Source organism: Silurus aristotelis (assembly GCF_946808225.1).
Source record: "Silurus aristotelis genome assembly, chromosome: 17".
Lineage (NCBI taxonomy): Eukaryota > Metazoa > Chordata > Actinopteri > Siluriformes > Siluridae > Silurus > Silurus aristotelis.
The window spans coordinates 458,000-472,999 of NC_139590.1; the positions used below are offsets into that span (position 1 = coordinate 458,000).

The 15,000-nt window shown below is 46.4% G+C and overlaps 2 protein-coding genes and 1 long non-coding RNA gene across 5 annotated transcripts in view; 2 read left to right on the forward strand and 1 right to left on the reverse strand.

The window, feature by feature from the left end:
• hsd3b7 (hydroxy-delta-5-steroid dehydrogenase, 3 beta- and steroid delta-isomerase) overlaps positions 1 to 15,000 on the forward strand; it is a 327,842-nt gene that overhangs the window by 27,758 nt on the left and 285,084 nt on the right. The window lies entirely within an intron of this gene.
• The window catches only part of trpm4a (transient receptor potential cation channel, subfamily M, member 4a), a 57,647-nt gene that overhangs the window by 23,572 nt on the left and 19,075 nt on the right, over positions 1 to 15,000 (forward strand). For 2 of the 3 annotated variants that reach the window (XM_083566727.1, XM_083566728.1), the window contains exons 8-26: positions 437 to 661; positions 1,165 to 1,267; positions 2,256 to 2,374; positions 3,453 to 3,755; positions 3,842 to 3,943; positions 4,343 to 4,471; positions 4,573 to 4,702; positions 4,959 to 5,104; positions 5,250 to 5,362; positions 5,962 to 6,042; positions 6,167 to 6,265; positions 6,373 to 6,419; positions 6,514 to 6,746; positions 6,845 to 6,960; positions 7,088 to 7,220; positions 8,032 to 8,206; positions 8,330 to 8,495; positions 8,657 to 8,838; positions 9,915 to 10,047. In XM_083566727.1, the coding sequence (XP_083422853.1) occupies positions 437 to 661; positions 1,165 to 1,267; positions 2,256 to 2,374; positions 3,453 to 3,755; positions 3,842 to 3,943; positions 4,343 to 4,471; positions 4,573 to 4,702; positions 4,959 to 5,104; positions 5,250 to 5,362; positions 5,962 to 6,042; positions 6,167 to 6,265; positions 6,373 to 6,419; positions 6,514 to 6,746; positions 6,845 to 6,960; positions 7,088 to 7,220; positions 8,032 to 8,206; positions 8,330 to 8,495; positions 8,657 to 8,838; positions 9,915 to 10,047 (2,735 nt within the window). The remainder of the gene's footprint in view (positions 1 to 436; positions 662 to 1,164; positions 1,268 to 2,255; positions 2,375 to 3,452; positions 3,756 to 3,841; positions 3,944 to 4,342; positions 4,472 to 4,572; positions 4,703 to 4,958; positions 5,105 to 5,249; positions 5,363 to 5,961; positions 6,043 to 6,166; positions 6,266 to 6,372; positions 6,420 to 6,513; positions 6,747 to 6,844; positions 6,961 to 7,087; positions 7,221 to 8,031; positions 8,207 to 8,329; positions 8,496 to 8,656; positions 8,839 to 9,914; positions 10,048 to 15,000) is intronic. The other variant, XM_083566729.1, reaches the window with a different exon arrangement.
• LOC310740256 overlaps positions 9,898 to 15,000 on the reverse strand; it is a 12,117-nt gene continuing 7,014 nt past the window's right edge. Inside the window, exon 2 of the long non-coding RNA XR_014537607.1 lies at positions 9,898 to 10,072. This is a non-coding gene — a long non-coding RNA (uncharacterized lncRNA). The remainder of the gene's footprint in view (positions 10,073 to 15,000) is intronic.

The window sequence follows — 15,000 nt, forward strand, 5'->3', positions numbered from 1 at the left end:
TTATCCACAAACATGTTCCAGAAATTCTCTTTAATCTTCTCCCTTACTGAGTTTTAGTCTGTCTGCCTGTCTGCCTGTCTGTTTGTCTGCCTGTCTGTCTGTCTGTATTTTGTCCTGATTGGCTGCCTGTCTCTGATGTCTTCCTGAATGTCTGTCCATTTGTCTCACTGTTTGTCTGTCTGTCTCTGTGTATGTTTGTCTCTCTGTCTATCGGTTTGTTTTGTTTGTCTCCATCCATCTATCTGTTTTTGTCCATCTATAGCTTTCTGTTATGTCTGTCTCTATGTAAATTTGTCTGTCTGTCTCTGTATCTGTCTCTGTATCTGTCTGTCAGTGTGGATTCTCTGAATATATGTCTGTATGTCTCTCTTCCTGTCTTGATTAATCTGTATGAGTCTCCATGCTGTGTCTAAGGAAGGTTTGTGTCTGTGCTCAGAGGATGGACGTGTCTCTGAAGGCATCCACACCCTGGTTAGTGTTAAATGGTTCAGGTCCTGCAGCCGACATGATCTCAGAGTTATTGAGTGAGCTGAACCGAGCAGTGTCCCCTGTAGAAGGGGAGGGCAGAGACAGTCCCAACTCGGAAATCCGAGATCAAGTGAGAGAGATCATCAAGAAATATTTCCCCACTGAGAAATTGCTGGAGAAGATGGTGGACCAGGTGAGAGAAAAAAACTTCTTTCCTCCTGTGGAACAGATTGTAAACAAATAAATCACAAGAACGTTCATTAACAAAATATGTCTTTCTCCGTCTGTCTGTCTCTGTTTCTCTGACTGTCTTTGTCTGTCTGTCTGTCTGTCTGTCTGTCTGTCTGTATCTGTTACTTTCTGTCTGTCTGTCTGTGTCTGTTACTCTCTGTCTGTCTGTCTGTCTGTCTGTCTGTCTGTCTGTCTGTCTGTCTGTCTGTCTGTCTGTCTGTATGTATCTGTTACTTTCTGTCTGTCTGTCTGTCTGTCTGTCTGTCTGTCTGTCTGTCTGTCTGTTACTCTCTGTCTGTCTGTCTGTCTGTCTGTCTGTCTGTCTGTCTGTCTGTCTGTCTGTCTGTCTGTCTGTCTGTATCTGTTGCACTGACTGTCTTTGTCTGTCTGTGTCTGTGTCTCTCACTGTCTGTATGTCTGTGTCTCTGTCTGTATGTCTGTGTGTCTGTGTTTGCGTGTCTGCAGTCTCTGAGCATCTACCAGAACAGATCTCTGATTACGGTGTTTCATGGAGAACAGGACACGCCTGATGATTTCGACACAGTCATCCTCAAATCGCTAGTGGGAGGTGAGCTCATGTCTGGGTGTCCTTGGGTCATGTGACCACGTGATTTGAGTTGCAAATGTCACTGATCTGTAAACGCTGATTCACTGTAATCAGAAATTATTCTGACTTCATTTTTTTCACTTTTTCTTATGTTCTGGTTACTAATATTGTTACTGATCTGTGAACGGATCCAAGCGAGTGCTTTCACGTGTCCTGTACTGTGGACAGACGTTCATCTTGTTCCTCTTCCATAAAGCCCAGATCAGTGGAGTTGATGACTGTCTTTCTCCATGTTTCTCACATCTCTAAACATGATCTCTGGAGCTCCACCTGAGTGACCATCAGGTTCTTGGTCTCATCTTTAGCCGTTCCTTTTTCTCCCTAATTGAAGCAGCAAGAATCTTCTTAGAGCTGAAACGGAGCAAACATCTTCCGTTTAAGGATAATAGAGGTTTTTGAGGTGCAGCTAAATGTTCTTGTAGCGTTCTTCAGATCATTACGAACCTCATTGCTTGTTTTTTTCTTGTTGGGTGACAGGAGTGTGTCTTTCCAAATCATACCTACATTATTAAATGAGTCCAGTCATCTAGTATCATCTCAGAGATGATTCAAAGGGGAGGTGGTAGCTTAGTCGTAGGGGCGTTGGATTTTGGATCCCATGGTCATGAGTTCAAATCCCAGCCGCACCAAGCTATCATTGCTGGGCCCCTGAGCAAGGCCCTTTACTCCAGAGCTGCTCAGTTGTATGAATGAGATCGATCTGGATATGGGCGTCTGCCAAATGGCAAAAATGTAGATGTAATCGAGAGTCCTGGTGGTGCACCTGAGCAACACGAGCTTCAAGTTTCATAGCATCTACTAAGCTAACAGCACAACGCTAATGGATGATAACGATAATGTTATTGTGTCTCTGTCTAGACGTGCTTTGTCTGTTGCGTGCTTTAAATTGTTCTCTTTGTCATGAACAATATAAAAGCCTGTGTGTGTGTGTGTGTGTGTGTTTGTGTAGCCAGTAAGCAGGTGAGCAGTAACTCCAGTGAGTACACAGAGGAGCTGAAGTTGGCTGTGGCCTGGAACAGAGTGGACATTGCGAAGAGCGAGCTGTTCAACGGCGACATCCAGTGGAAGGTCCGAGTAACTGCTGGTGCATTTACACATCCGATCCAAACATACACGCATTCAGACAACAAACTATCAATACAAAAAATCTCTAATTTATGCCCTTGTTAAAGTCTTTTGTATATACACACAAAAATGTTGTCATTAAAACCAAATTTCATGTTGAACACAGGAAACGAATGGAAAAGTAAATCATGTGTAGGAACTACGACTGTCAAAATGAACCTTCTTCATATTAACGACACTCGTTTTATTAAAGTGTAATTATTTGTATTTTCTATTGTATTTGTGTTATCTGATTGCTTTTACCATTTTTATAAAAAATTAGAAATAAATAGATATAAAAGTGACAAAATTAAAACCTGTAACGCAACACACATTTATTTACGAAGTCCTTTTATTACTCAGATATAAATTAAAAGTAATAAACTCCACCAACAAATTTTTTTTTTATTTAATTACTAAACATTTGTTTTACTGATGCGCCAAATCAGCACCAAAATCCACCATGATGCACACATCCGGCAATTAAAACCGTCCGTGTGGAAACAAGGCACAAGTCCCGTTTGGTGTCCTGAGGATTTACGTGATTTAAAACACCTTCATTACTTTAAAACATTTACAAGAATATTGTAAATATTGTGTTTTACATTTGCATAAAACATCAATATTTGTTCATGTTGATTAGAGTATTAAACAATGGAAAAGTATTTAATTTAAGGTACATTTAGAACAGATACAAATGTTCGATTAAGTTGCAAAATATATCAAATGTTAACTCATTTTTTTACTCGATTGACAGCCCTAATAGAAACTAACGTAGATGTGTTAATAAAAAATCTTGTGTACTTTTATTTTTTGATGTGAAGTCCAGAAATATTGGACCATCATGAATCACTATCAAACTAAGGCCTGGTTGCCTCTGCCAGGAGTTTACAGTGAAGATGAAAGTCGACAAGATAATCGTCTATAATGCTCTCTATTCTTTTCTCTTTTTTCTTTACCTGCATTTGTTTGGGTGCCAATAAATGAGCATATTATTTGTAGTGAAACCGATGCTCCATATGTCTTCTGTGTTCACACACAGTATAGCGACCTGGAGGACTCCATGACGGACGCGTTGGTGAACGATAAGCCTCAGTTTGTTCGTCTCTTCACGGAGAACGGTCTGAACATTCTGGAGTACCTGACCTATGAGCGTTTGGAGAACCTGTACCAGTCTCTCTCCAACAGCACTCTGGTCTACTCTCTGCTGCAGGGCTTAATGAGAGAGAGACACCACCTGGCCTCCTCTCAGACCTGCTCCCCCGACTCCACTGATGGGAACTTCAAGTCCCTGAAGACTCCTGTGACGGGGCTTTCGGGCGGCCGTGGGCTCTGCCTGTTCGAGGTCAGGGGTCACTCAGTGAAGGACGTCTCTGTATTTCACACAATGCTGCAGTTCTGTGTTTTAGAAACGATGCTTCTGTGTTCCAGATCTCACGGTTGTTAGGGGAGATTTTCGGGGGTATGTGCCAGCCATTTTATTACATTCCCCTTGGCCTGGAGGCAGGAGTGAGCTCGAGGAGAGCGGCGAAGGTACACACACACACACACACACACACACACACACACACACACACACACACACACACACACACACCAGACCAGACCAGGTTTGTACAGAATCATTAGCGCTCGCGTTCACACTCCACACTGCGTCTCACTCAGTAACAGGTTTATTCTCTTATCACTGCATCCACCTGAAAAGAAATGAGAAACACAGATTTATTCACAAACACGAGTTTATTTATAGTGATGTCACTAACTGAGCTCAGCCGTGGCTCCGCCCACAAACCAGTTTTATACACTGAAATCTGCATAATTATACCCACCCCTTTTAGGAGGAGCCAATCAATTAATCATATATCTGTCTCTCTCCCCCCCCCCCCCCCCCCCCCCGGTCTCTCTCTCTCTCCCTCTCTTTCTTTCTCTCAGTATGTGAATACGCTCCTGCAGGGTGATTGTGGTTATCGTCATCAGCAGGTTGCCTTCCCCTGGTCTTCTCTCCTCATCTGGGCCGTCTTGCAGAACCGTAGTGAGATGGCCATTTTATTCTGGGAGATGGTAATTGTTTCTTCATCCATCTTTATCTTCATCTATACCTCCTGCCATGGCTCACATTTTCTCTCTCTTTCTCTTTCTCTTTCTCTTTCTCTCTCTGTAAGGCGGGTGAGCCTGTAATGAGCGCGCTCAGTGTGTGTAAGATCCTCAGAGAGATGTCCAAGCTGGAAAATGAGACTGAGAACCAGCTCTCTATGAAGGACCTGGCTCAGAAGTTTGAGAACCTGGCTAATGGTTAGAGAGACCACACACACACACACACACACACACACACACACACACACACACAAAAACACGCACACACATAAATGAACATTACACACTGTGATCCTCTGAATTAAAGTTGCAGTATGTAACCTTTGAACAGATTCTGGAGGACAGTGTTTCAGCCCTGAAAGTCACATACTGCTGCTTTAACACTCGCAACATATCAGGATGTGTGTATAATGGATTGTTTATTGTGTGTGTGTGTGTGTGTGTGATCCTATAGACATGTTTAGCGCCTGTTACCAGAGTAACGACTCTCGCTCCCTCACGCTGCTCATACGGATGTCTCCGTTTTGGGGCGGAGCTACCTGTCTACAGATGGCCACGGCGTCAGAAGCCAGACTTTTCTTCAGCCACGATGGTGTGCAGGTCAGAAGATCCCAGCAACTCACCACTAATTATTAACACACTACCTCTGTCCTAAACGTTTCAGCTCAACATCTCGTGTGTGCGCGCGTGTGTGCGCGCGTGTGTGTGCGTGTGCGCGCGTGTGTGCGCGTGTGTGTGTTTACAGTCTCTGCTGGCTCAGATCTGGTGGGGAGACATGCACAGCCGCACCGAAGTGTGGAAACTCATCGCTGCCTTCTTCTTTCCTCCACTCATCTACACCAACTTTATCACCTTCAGGTCAGAAGGCGTGTTTCTCAACTCCTCTTTGTCACCTCTCCATCCCATATCCATCCGCTCTCCTTCTTCTTGCTGTTACTCTGTCCATCTGTCTTTCTGTCCAACTTTTACGAGGTAGTATTAAAAAGATCGAGACTGGTTTTGTAACACACCAGCAGATGGCAGCACGAGGCTGCACGCACAGTCACAGGGAGCACCGACCCTCATAAGTCAGTGTGCTGAAAGACATGGTCCTGTGTACATCAGGAGCCGTGTGACCGGTGCTGATCTGATCTGATCACGTGCGTAACCACGTCTGCGATTTCATCACGAACAGCGAGTTAGAACAAACTTCAAAAGTAAACGTGAAATTCTGCGTGAAACTGGGCGAATCTGCCACAGAGACGTTTGACACGATTTTGGTGACATGTTTGAGGTGCTGCAGACGACGAGAGATCAGGAAGAAAATGTTGAAACCGTTCGTTCATGATTGTCGAAGAACGTCGCTGGAACCTTTCCATAACCACCTCGTGTAGTAAAAAGTGACTATTTCATCATGATGTTATTTCAATATGACGTTCCTCTGTATGTAGCTGTAATGTTCACTGTGTGTGTTTCAGAGACCACCAGGATAGACATGGAGATGGTCTGGAGGGCTCTCACACCGTAGCGTTCTCTATGGCTGATATCACACAGCACATGTAATAACCATCACTTCACTCTTCCTGTATCACCAAACTGCTTCCTCCTGTAAACCTCACTATCCCCCCCCCCCCCTCTCTCTCTCTCTCTCTCTCTCTCTCTCTCTCTCTCTCTCTCTCACAGGGATGATGATAATAAACTGGATGATAATGGTCATGGTGGAGACAGGCAAAATGATGGAGACAAAGGTCACGTCTGCTCTCTCAATGACATCACACTCCCGTAACCCACTTCTCTTCAACACGTTCACACACGTTCAACCAGAAACATTTAACCAAAAGTGTGTGTAATAACGTGTGTGTGTGTGTGTGTGTGTGTGTGTGTCATAGAGACGAGGACTTGGAGGAACACACTGTTTTAACCAAAGACTTCAAACGTAAGTAGACTCGGAATCCCTTTTTTTTACTTTAAACCGAGACGTCTGTACACGTGTGTGTGTGTGTCTGTGTGTGTGTGTGTTTGTGTTTCAGGTAAACCAGTTTCACCTGCTCAGCACCCATACATCATACACCGATGGCGGCAGTTCTGGTTCGCTCCCATCACCTCGTTTCTGGGCAATGTCCTAATGTACTTCCTGTTCCTCATGCTGTTTGCTTACATCCTATTGGTCGAATTTAAACCTCCGCCTCCGGATGGCCCCGCCCCCATCGAGTATCTCTTGTACTTTTGGGTGTTTACTCTGGTCTGCGAGGAGATTCGACAGGTAGAGACCGTACGCACACACGCGCACACATACGCACACACACACACACACACACACACACACACACATACACACATGATGTCTCGCCTCTGTTACAGTCGTTCGTCATGGGTGGGGGAACTTTCTCTCAGAGTGTGGCGTTATACATCCAGGACATGTGGAACAAGTGTGATCTCACAGCCATCTGCCTCTTTATCCTCGGTCTCACTTGCAGGTGTGTGTGTGTGTTGTGGGGTCCTTCCACAATGTAAGAGTTTTTACTATCCTGTTTATAGAAAAGACTTTAATATTGAGGTGTGTGTGTGTGTGTGTGTGTGTGTGTGTATGTGTGTGTGTTACAGGATGTTCCCCTGGTCGTATGAGTTCGGTCGCTCGGTGCTGTGTGTGGACTACATGGTCTTCACTCTTCGGCTCATTCACATCTTCGCCGTTAACAAACACCTCGGACCCAAAATCATCATCGTCGGCAAAATGGTGAGAAAACCGTAGTTTATGACCACAATCTTTTAGATTTTATTATTATTTGATCGCTGATAACATCCAAGTGTGAAAGTGTGCCAGTCTGAAACGCTTGGTTTTCATCGGATTGGGTACATGTGTTCATGTTCTAGCCACACCCCCTTCACGTCTTCATAAATTAACATATAACCTTCTACATCTGCTGTTTCTCCATCACGGATTATTTAAAGTCTTGGGCATGGAGGAGATGGTGTTGAATATATGAACTCTATTCCTCCTAATCACACTCTGCTGCTCGTGATATTTCTCTCTCTCTCTCTGGTGTTTGTCATTTTTTATGATTTATAATCACACTCTTGGTGTCACCCAGATCAGAATTGGTTTCTCTAAAAGTTTCTTCCTCATAACATCTAAAGGGGTTTTTCCTCAGTCACCCCTGGTTTGCTCATCAGAGATAAATACACATCATTCACTTGTTCAATTTTGATTTAAAAATTCTTACTTTCTGCTTTGAGACACAATGTCCTTTATGAAAAGTGCTCTAGGATTGAATTAAGAGACTTTTCTTCATGATTAGTAGACGTGTTGTGCTGATGGAGGTGTATTGCTAACTCTGATTAAACCACCATAAATATTGGAGGTGGAGCTTTAAGTAAATACCTGGAAATGAGGGCAGACCTGAAAAGTACAAAAGATAATGAAAATCTTATTCTCTTAAAATATCAGACCTTTTCTTTCACGAGTGCACCTTCAAAGTGATGTGTGTGTGTGTGTGTGTGTGTGGAGAGAAGATTGCTTGAACATCCCTCGTTTATTTGTGTCTCAGGTGAAGGATGTTTTCTTCTTCCTGTTCTTCCTGGGAGTCTGGCTATTGGCTTACGGCGTGGCCAATCAGGCGCTGATATACGCCTACGACCCGCGGCCGTACTGGGTGATCCGCAGAGTGTTCTACAGACCGTACCTGCACATCTACGGCCAGATACCGCTCGATGAAATAGACGGTGTGTGTGTGTGTGTGTGTGTGTGTGTGTGTGTGTGTGTGTGTGTGTGTGTGTGTGTTAATTCTGTATGATGTTTAAGTTGTAACACTAATTTGGATGTGTAATTATTTTTCTGATGTCCAGCTCATAAGCGTATCGGGAAGATCTGCACCCACAATGTGACTGAGATCCAGCATGGAGCTGAACCCTGTCCTCAGTCTGAAGCTAACTGGCTCGTCCTCATCCTGCTGTCCATCTACCTGCTGGTCACCAACATCCTGCTGCTTAACCTCCTCATCGCCATGTTCAGGTGTTAGACTGAGTCCAATCTTTACCTTTATTGTGTACAGAGAAGCATGTTCTGACCTCACACACAATGTGTTCCTATCTAACTTGTGTGTGTGTGTGTGTGTGTGTGTGTGTGTGTGTGTGTGTGTGTGTGTGTGTGTGTGTGTGTGTGTGTGTGCGCAGCTACACGTTCAGTAAGGTACAGGAGCACAGTGACATTCACTGGAAGTTCCAGCGTTATAATCTGATAGTAGAGTACCACTCCCGTCCCTGCCTGGCTCCGCCCTTCATCATTCTCTCTCACTTCCGCCTCTTCATCAAGAGAACCATCCGCAAAGTTCCTTCTGGGAAAATCAAACACTTCAGTGAGACGTACACACACACACTATACACATACACATACGCATACTATACACACACACACACACACACACACACACACACACACACACACACAGTATAGTATACACTGGGGTGTCACATCGGTTTTTAAGTCACGGTTCAGTACAGTTTATTATTAACATTTGTGATCAACAACAGTTTACATTTTGAAAACTATTTTAAATAAAATGTCTGCTTGGTTTAAATAATATACAACTGTTTTATAATATTTTGTAGAAATAAAATAGAATAAATCAAATTAATGCAACATTTTATTTATTATATTGATTAAATTGAGTAATTGATTATACTGGTAAAAAAATTGAAGTGAATAATAAATAGAACATTTTGAATCGTTTACATTAGTTAGACTGCAGACTTTAATCAATGTCTTTATTCCTTCCATCATGCATTTACATTTACGGCATTAGGCAGACGCCCTTATCCAGAGCGACTTACAGCTGAGCAGGGGAGGGTTTTAGGGCTTTGCTCAAGGGCCCAGCAGTGGCAGCTTGGTGGTGGTGGGATTTGAACCTGTGATCTGATCCAAAGCCCAATGCCGTAACCACTGAGCTACCACCTCCCTCTATTCCTCCCCCCATTTATTCACTCCCTCGTATGTGAACTTGTCAGGATTTTCTCTGAATCCGTGTCACTAAACTGCTGTGAAAGACAGAAGGTGCTGGAGATTTGGAGCATGTGCAAAACAGAGAGTTTCCAGTGCACTTTAAATGAGTGAACACTGTGACACTGCGCTGACTCACGTTTCTTTTTTCTTTCCCACACGTTGTTGTGTTTGTGTTTAATTTTAATAATAATAATAAAAAATGGCGACACTTCGCTCAACGTGTGAAGCGGAGACGTGTGGTCTGCCACTTAACACGTTTCTGACGGAACTCTGAGTGTAGCGCTGTTCCGCACGTGTACACGATTGGATTTGCACTCAACTGAACGCCGTGTACCGAAACGTTACACCCCTAATATACACACATGCAATACACACAATGAACACAGTTTTTTAAACAGTTTTTGCTTAATAAACGATGCCCCCCCCCATCAGTGTTGGCTCTGCGGGGCAGGAAGGCGAGCAGGTTGGACACATGGGAAGTCGTACAGAAGGAGAATTTACTGTTGACTCAGAGTAAGAAGTTCAGGGACAGTGACAGCGAGAGACTCAAACGCACATCTTCCAAGTCAGTACCCCCCACACACACACACCTGACCTCTCCTTCTCACACACACACACACACACACACACACCTGACCTCTCCTTCTCACACACACACACACACACACACACACCTGACCTCTCCTTCTCACACACACACACACACACACACACCTGACCTCTCCTTCTCACACACACACACACACACACACACACACACACACCTGACCTCTCCTTCTCACACACACACACACACACACACACACACACACACACACACACACCTGACCTCTCCTTCTCACACACACACACACACACACACACACACCTGACCTCTCCTTCTCACACACACACACACACACACACACACACACACCTGACCTCTCCTTCTCACACACACACACACACACACACACACACCTGACCTCTCCTTCTCACACACACACACACACACACACACACACACACACCTGACCTCTCCTTCTCACACACACACACACACACACACACACACACACACACACACACACACACACACCTGACCTCTCCTTCTCACACACACACACACACACACACACACACCTGACCTCTCCTTCTCACACACACACACACACACACACACACACACACACCTGACCTCTCCTTCTCACACACACACACACACACACACACACACACACACACACACACACACACACACACACACACCTGACCTCTCCTTCTCACACACACACACACACACACACACACCTGACCTCTCCTTCTCACACACACACACACACACACACACACACACCTGACCTCTCCTTCTCACACACACACACACACACACACACACACACACACACACCTGACCTCTCCTTCTCACACACACACACACACACACCTGACCTCTCCTTCTCACACACACACACACACACACACACACACACACACACACACACACACACACACACACACCTGACCTCTCCTTCTCTCACACACACACACACACACCTGACCTCTCCTTCTCACACACACACACACACACACACACACCTGACCTCTCCTTCTCTCACACACACACACACACACACACACACACACACCTGACCTCTCCTTCTCACACACACACACACACACACACACACACACACACACACACACACACACACCTGACCTCTCCTTCTCTCACACACACACACACACACACACACACCTGACCTCTCCTTCTCACACACACACACACACACACACACACACACACACCTGACCTCTCCTTTTCACACACACACACACACACACACACACACACACACACCTGACCTCTCCTTCTCACACACACACACACACACACACACACACCTGACCTCTCCTTCTCACACACACACACACACACACACACACACACACACACACACACACACACACACCTGACTTCTCCTTCTTACACACACACACACACACACACACACACACACCTGACCTCTCCTTCTCTCACACACACACACACACACAGACACACACACACACACACACACACACACACCTGACCTCTCCTTCTCACACACACACACACACACCTGACCTCTCCTTTTCACACACACACACACACACACACACACACACACACACACACACACACACCTGACCTCTCCTTCTCACACACACACACACACCTGACCTCTCCTTCTCACACACACACACACACCTGACCTCTCCTTCTTACACACACACACACACACACACACACACACACACACCTGACCTCTCCTTCTCACACACACACACACCAGACATCTCCTTCTCACACACACACACACACACACACACACACACACCTGACCTCTCCTTCTCACACACACACACACACACACACACACACACACCTGACCTCTCCTTCTCTCACACACACACACACACACACACACACACACACACACACACACACACACATCTGACCTCACACACACACACATACACACACACACACACCTGACCTCTCTCACACACACACACAGACACACACACACACACACTTGACCTGTCTTTCTCTCTCTCACACACACACACACACACACACACACACACACACACACACACACACACACACACACACACACCTGACCCCTCTCTCTCTCTCTCTCTCTCTCTCTCTCTCTCACACACACACACACACACACACACACACACCTGACCTCTCCTTCTCACACACACACACACACACACACACACACACACACACACCTGACCTCTCCTTCTCACACACACACACACACACACACACACACACACACACACACACACACACACACACACCTGACCTCTCCTTCTCACACACACACACACACACACACACACACACACACACACACACACACACACACACACCTGACCTCTCCTTCTCACACACACACACACACACACACCTGACCTCTCCTTCTCACACACACACACACACACACACACACACACACACACACACACACACACACACACACACACCTGACCTCTCCTTCTCACACACACACACACACACACCTGACCTCTCCTTCTCACACACACACACACACACACACACACACACACACACCTGACCTCTCCTTCTCACACACACACACACACACACACACACACACACACACACACACACACACACCTGACCTCTCCTTCTCACACACACACACACACACACACACACACACACACACACACACACACACACACACACACACCTGACCTCTCCTTCTCTCACACACACACACACACACACACACACACACACACCTGACCTCTCCTTCTCACACACACACACACACACACACACACACACCTGACCTCTCCTTTTCACACACACACACACACACACACACACACACACACACACCTGACCTCTCCTTCTCACACACACACACACACACACACACACCTGACCTCTCCTTCTCACACACACACACACACACACACACACACACACACACACACACACACACCTGACCTCTCCTTCTTACACACACACACACACACACACACACACACCTGACCTCTCCTTCTCTCACACACACACACACACACACACACACACACACACACACACACACACACACACACACACACACACACACCTGACCTCTCCTTCTCACACACACACACACACCTGACCTCTCCTTTTCACACACACACACACACACACACACACACCTGACCTCTCCTTCTCACACACACACACACCTGACCTCTCCTTCTCACACACACACACACACCTGACCTCTCCTTCTCACACACACACACACACACACACACACCTGACCTCTCCTTCTCACACACACACACACACACCTGACCTCTCCTTCTCACACACACACACACCAGACATCTCCTTCTCACACACACACACACACACACACACACACACACACACACACACACACCTGACCTCTCCTTCTCACACACACACACACACACACACACACCTGACCTCTCCTTCTCACACACACACACACACACACACACACACACACACACACACACACACACACACACACACACATCTGACCTCACACACACACACACACACACACACACACACCTGACCTCTCTCACACACACACACAGACACACACACACACACACTTGACCTGTCTTTCTCTCTCTCACACACACACACACACACACACACACACACACACACCTGACCCCTCTCTCTCTCTCTCTCTCTCTCTCTCTCTCTCTCTCTCTCTCACACACACACACACACACACACACCTGACCTCTCCTTCTCACACACACACACACACACACACACACACACACACACACACACACACACACACACCTGACCTCTCCTTCTCACACACACACACACACACACACACACACACACACACACCTGACCTCTCCTTCTCACACACACACACACACACACACACACACACACACACACACACACACACACACACCTGACCTCTCCTTCTCACACACACACACACTACACACACACACACACCTGACCTCTCCTTCTCTCACACACACACACACACACACACACACACACACACACACACCTGACCCCTCTCTCTCTCTCTCTCTCTCTCTCTCTCTCTCTCTCTCTCACACACACACACACACACACACACCTGACCTCTCCTTCTCACACACACACACACACACACACACACACACACACACACACACACACACACACACACCTGACCTCTCCTTCTCACACACACACACACACACACACACACACACACACCTGACCTCTCCTTCTCACACACACACACACACACACACACACACACACACACACACACACACACACACACACACACACACCTGACCTCTCCTTCTCACACACACACACACTACACACACACACACACACACCTGACCTCTCCTTCTCACACACACACACACACACACACACACACACACACACACACACACACACCTGACCTCTCCTTCTCACACACACACACACACACACACACACACCTGACCTCTCCTTCTCACACACACACACACACACACACACACACCTGACCTCTCCTTCTCACACACACACACACACACACACACACACACACACACACACACACACACACACCTGACCTCTCCTTCTCACACACACACACACACACACACCTGACCTCTCCTTCTCACACACACACACACACACACACACACACACACCTGACCTCTCCTTCTCACACACACACACACACACACACACACACACACACACCTGACCTCTCCTTCTCACACACACACACACACACACACACACACACACACCTGACCTCTCCTTCTCACACACACACACACACCTGACCTCTCCTTCTCACACACACACACACACACACACACACACCTGACCTCTCCTTCTCTCACACACACACACACACACACACACACCTGACCTCTCCTTCTCACACACACACACACACACACACACACACACACACACACCTGACCTCTCCTTTTCACACACACACAC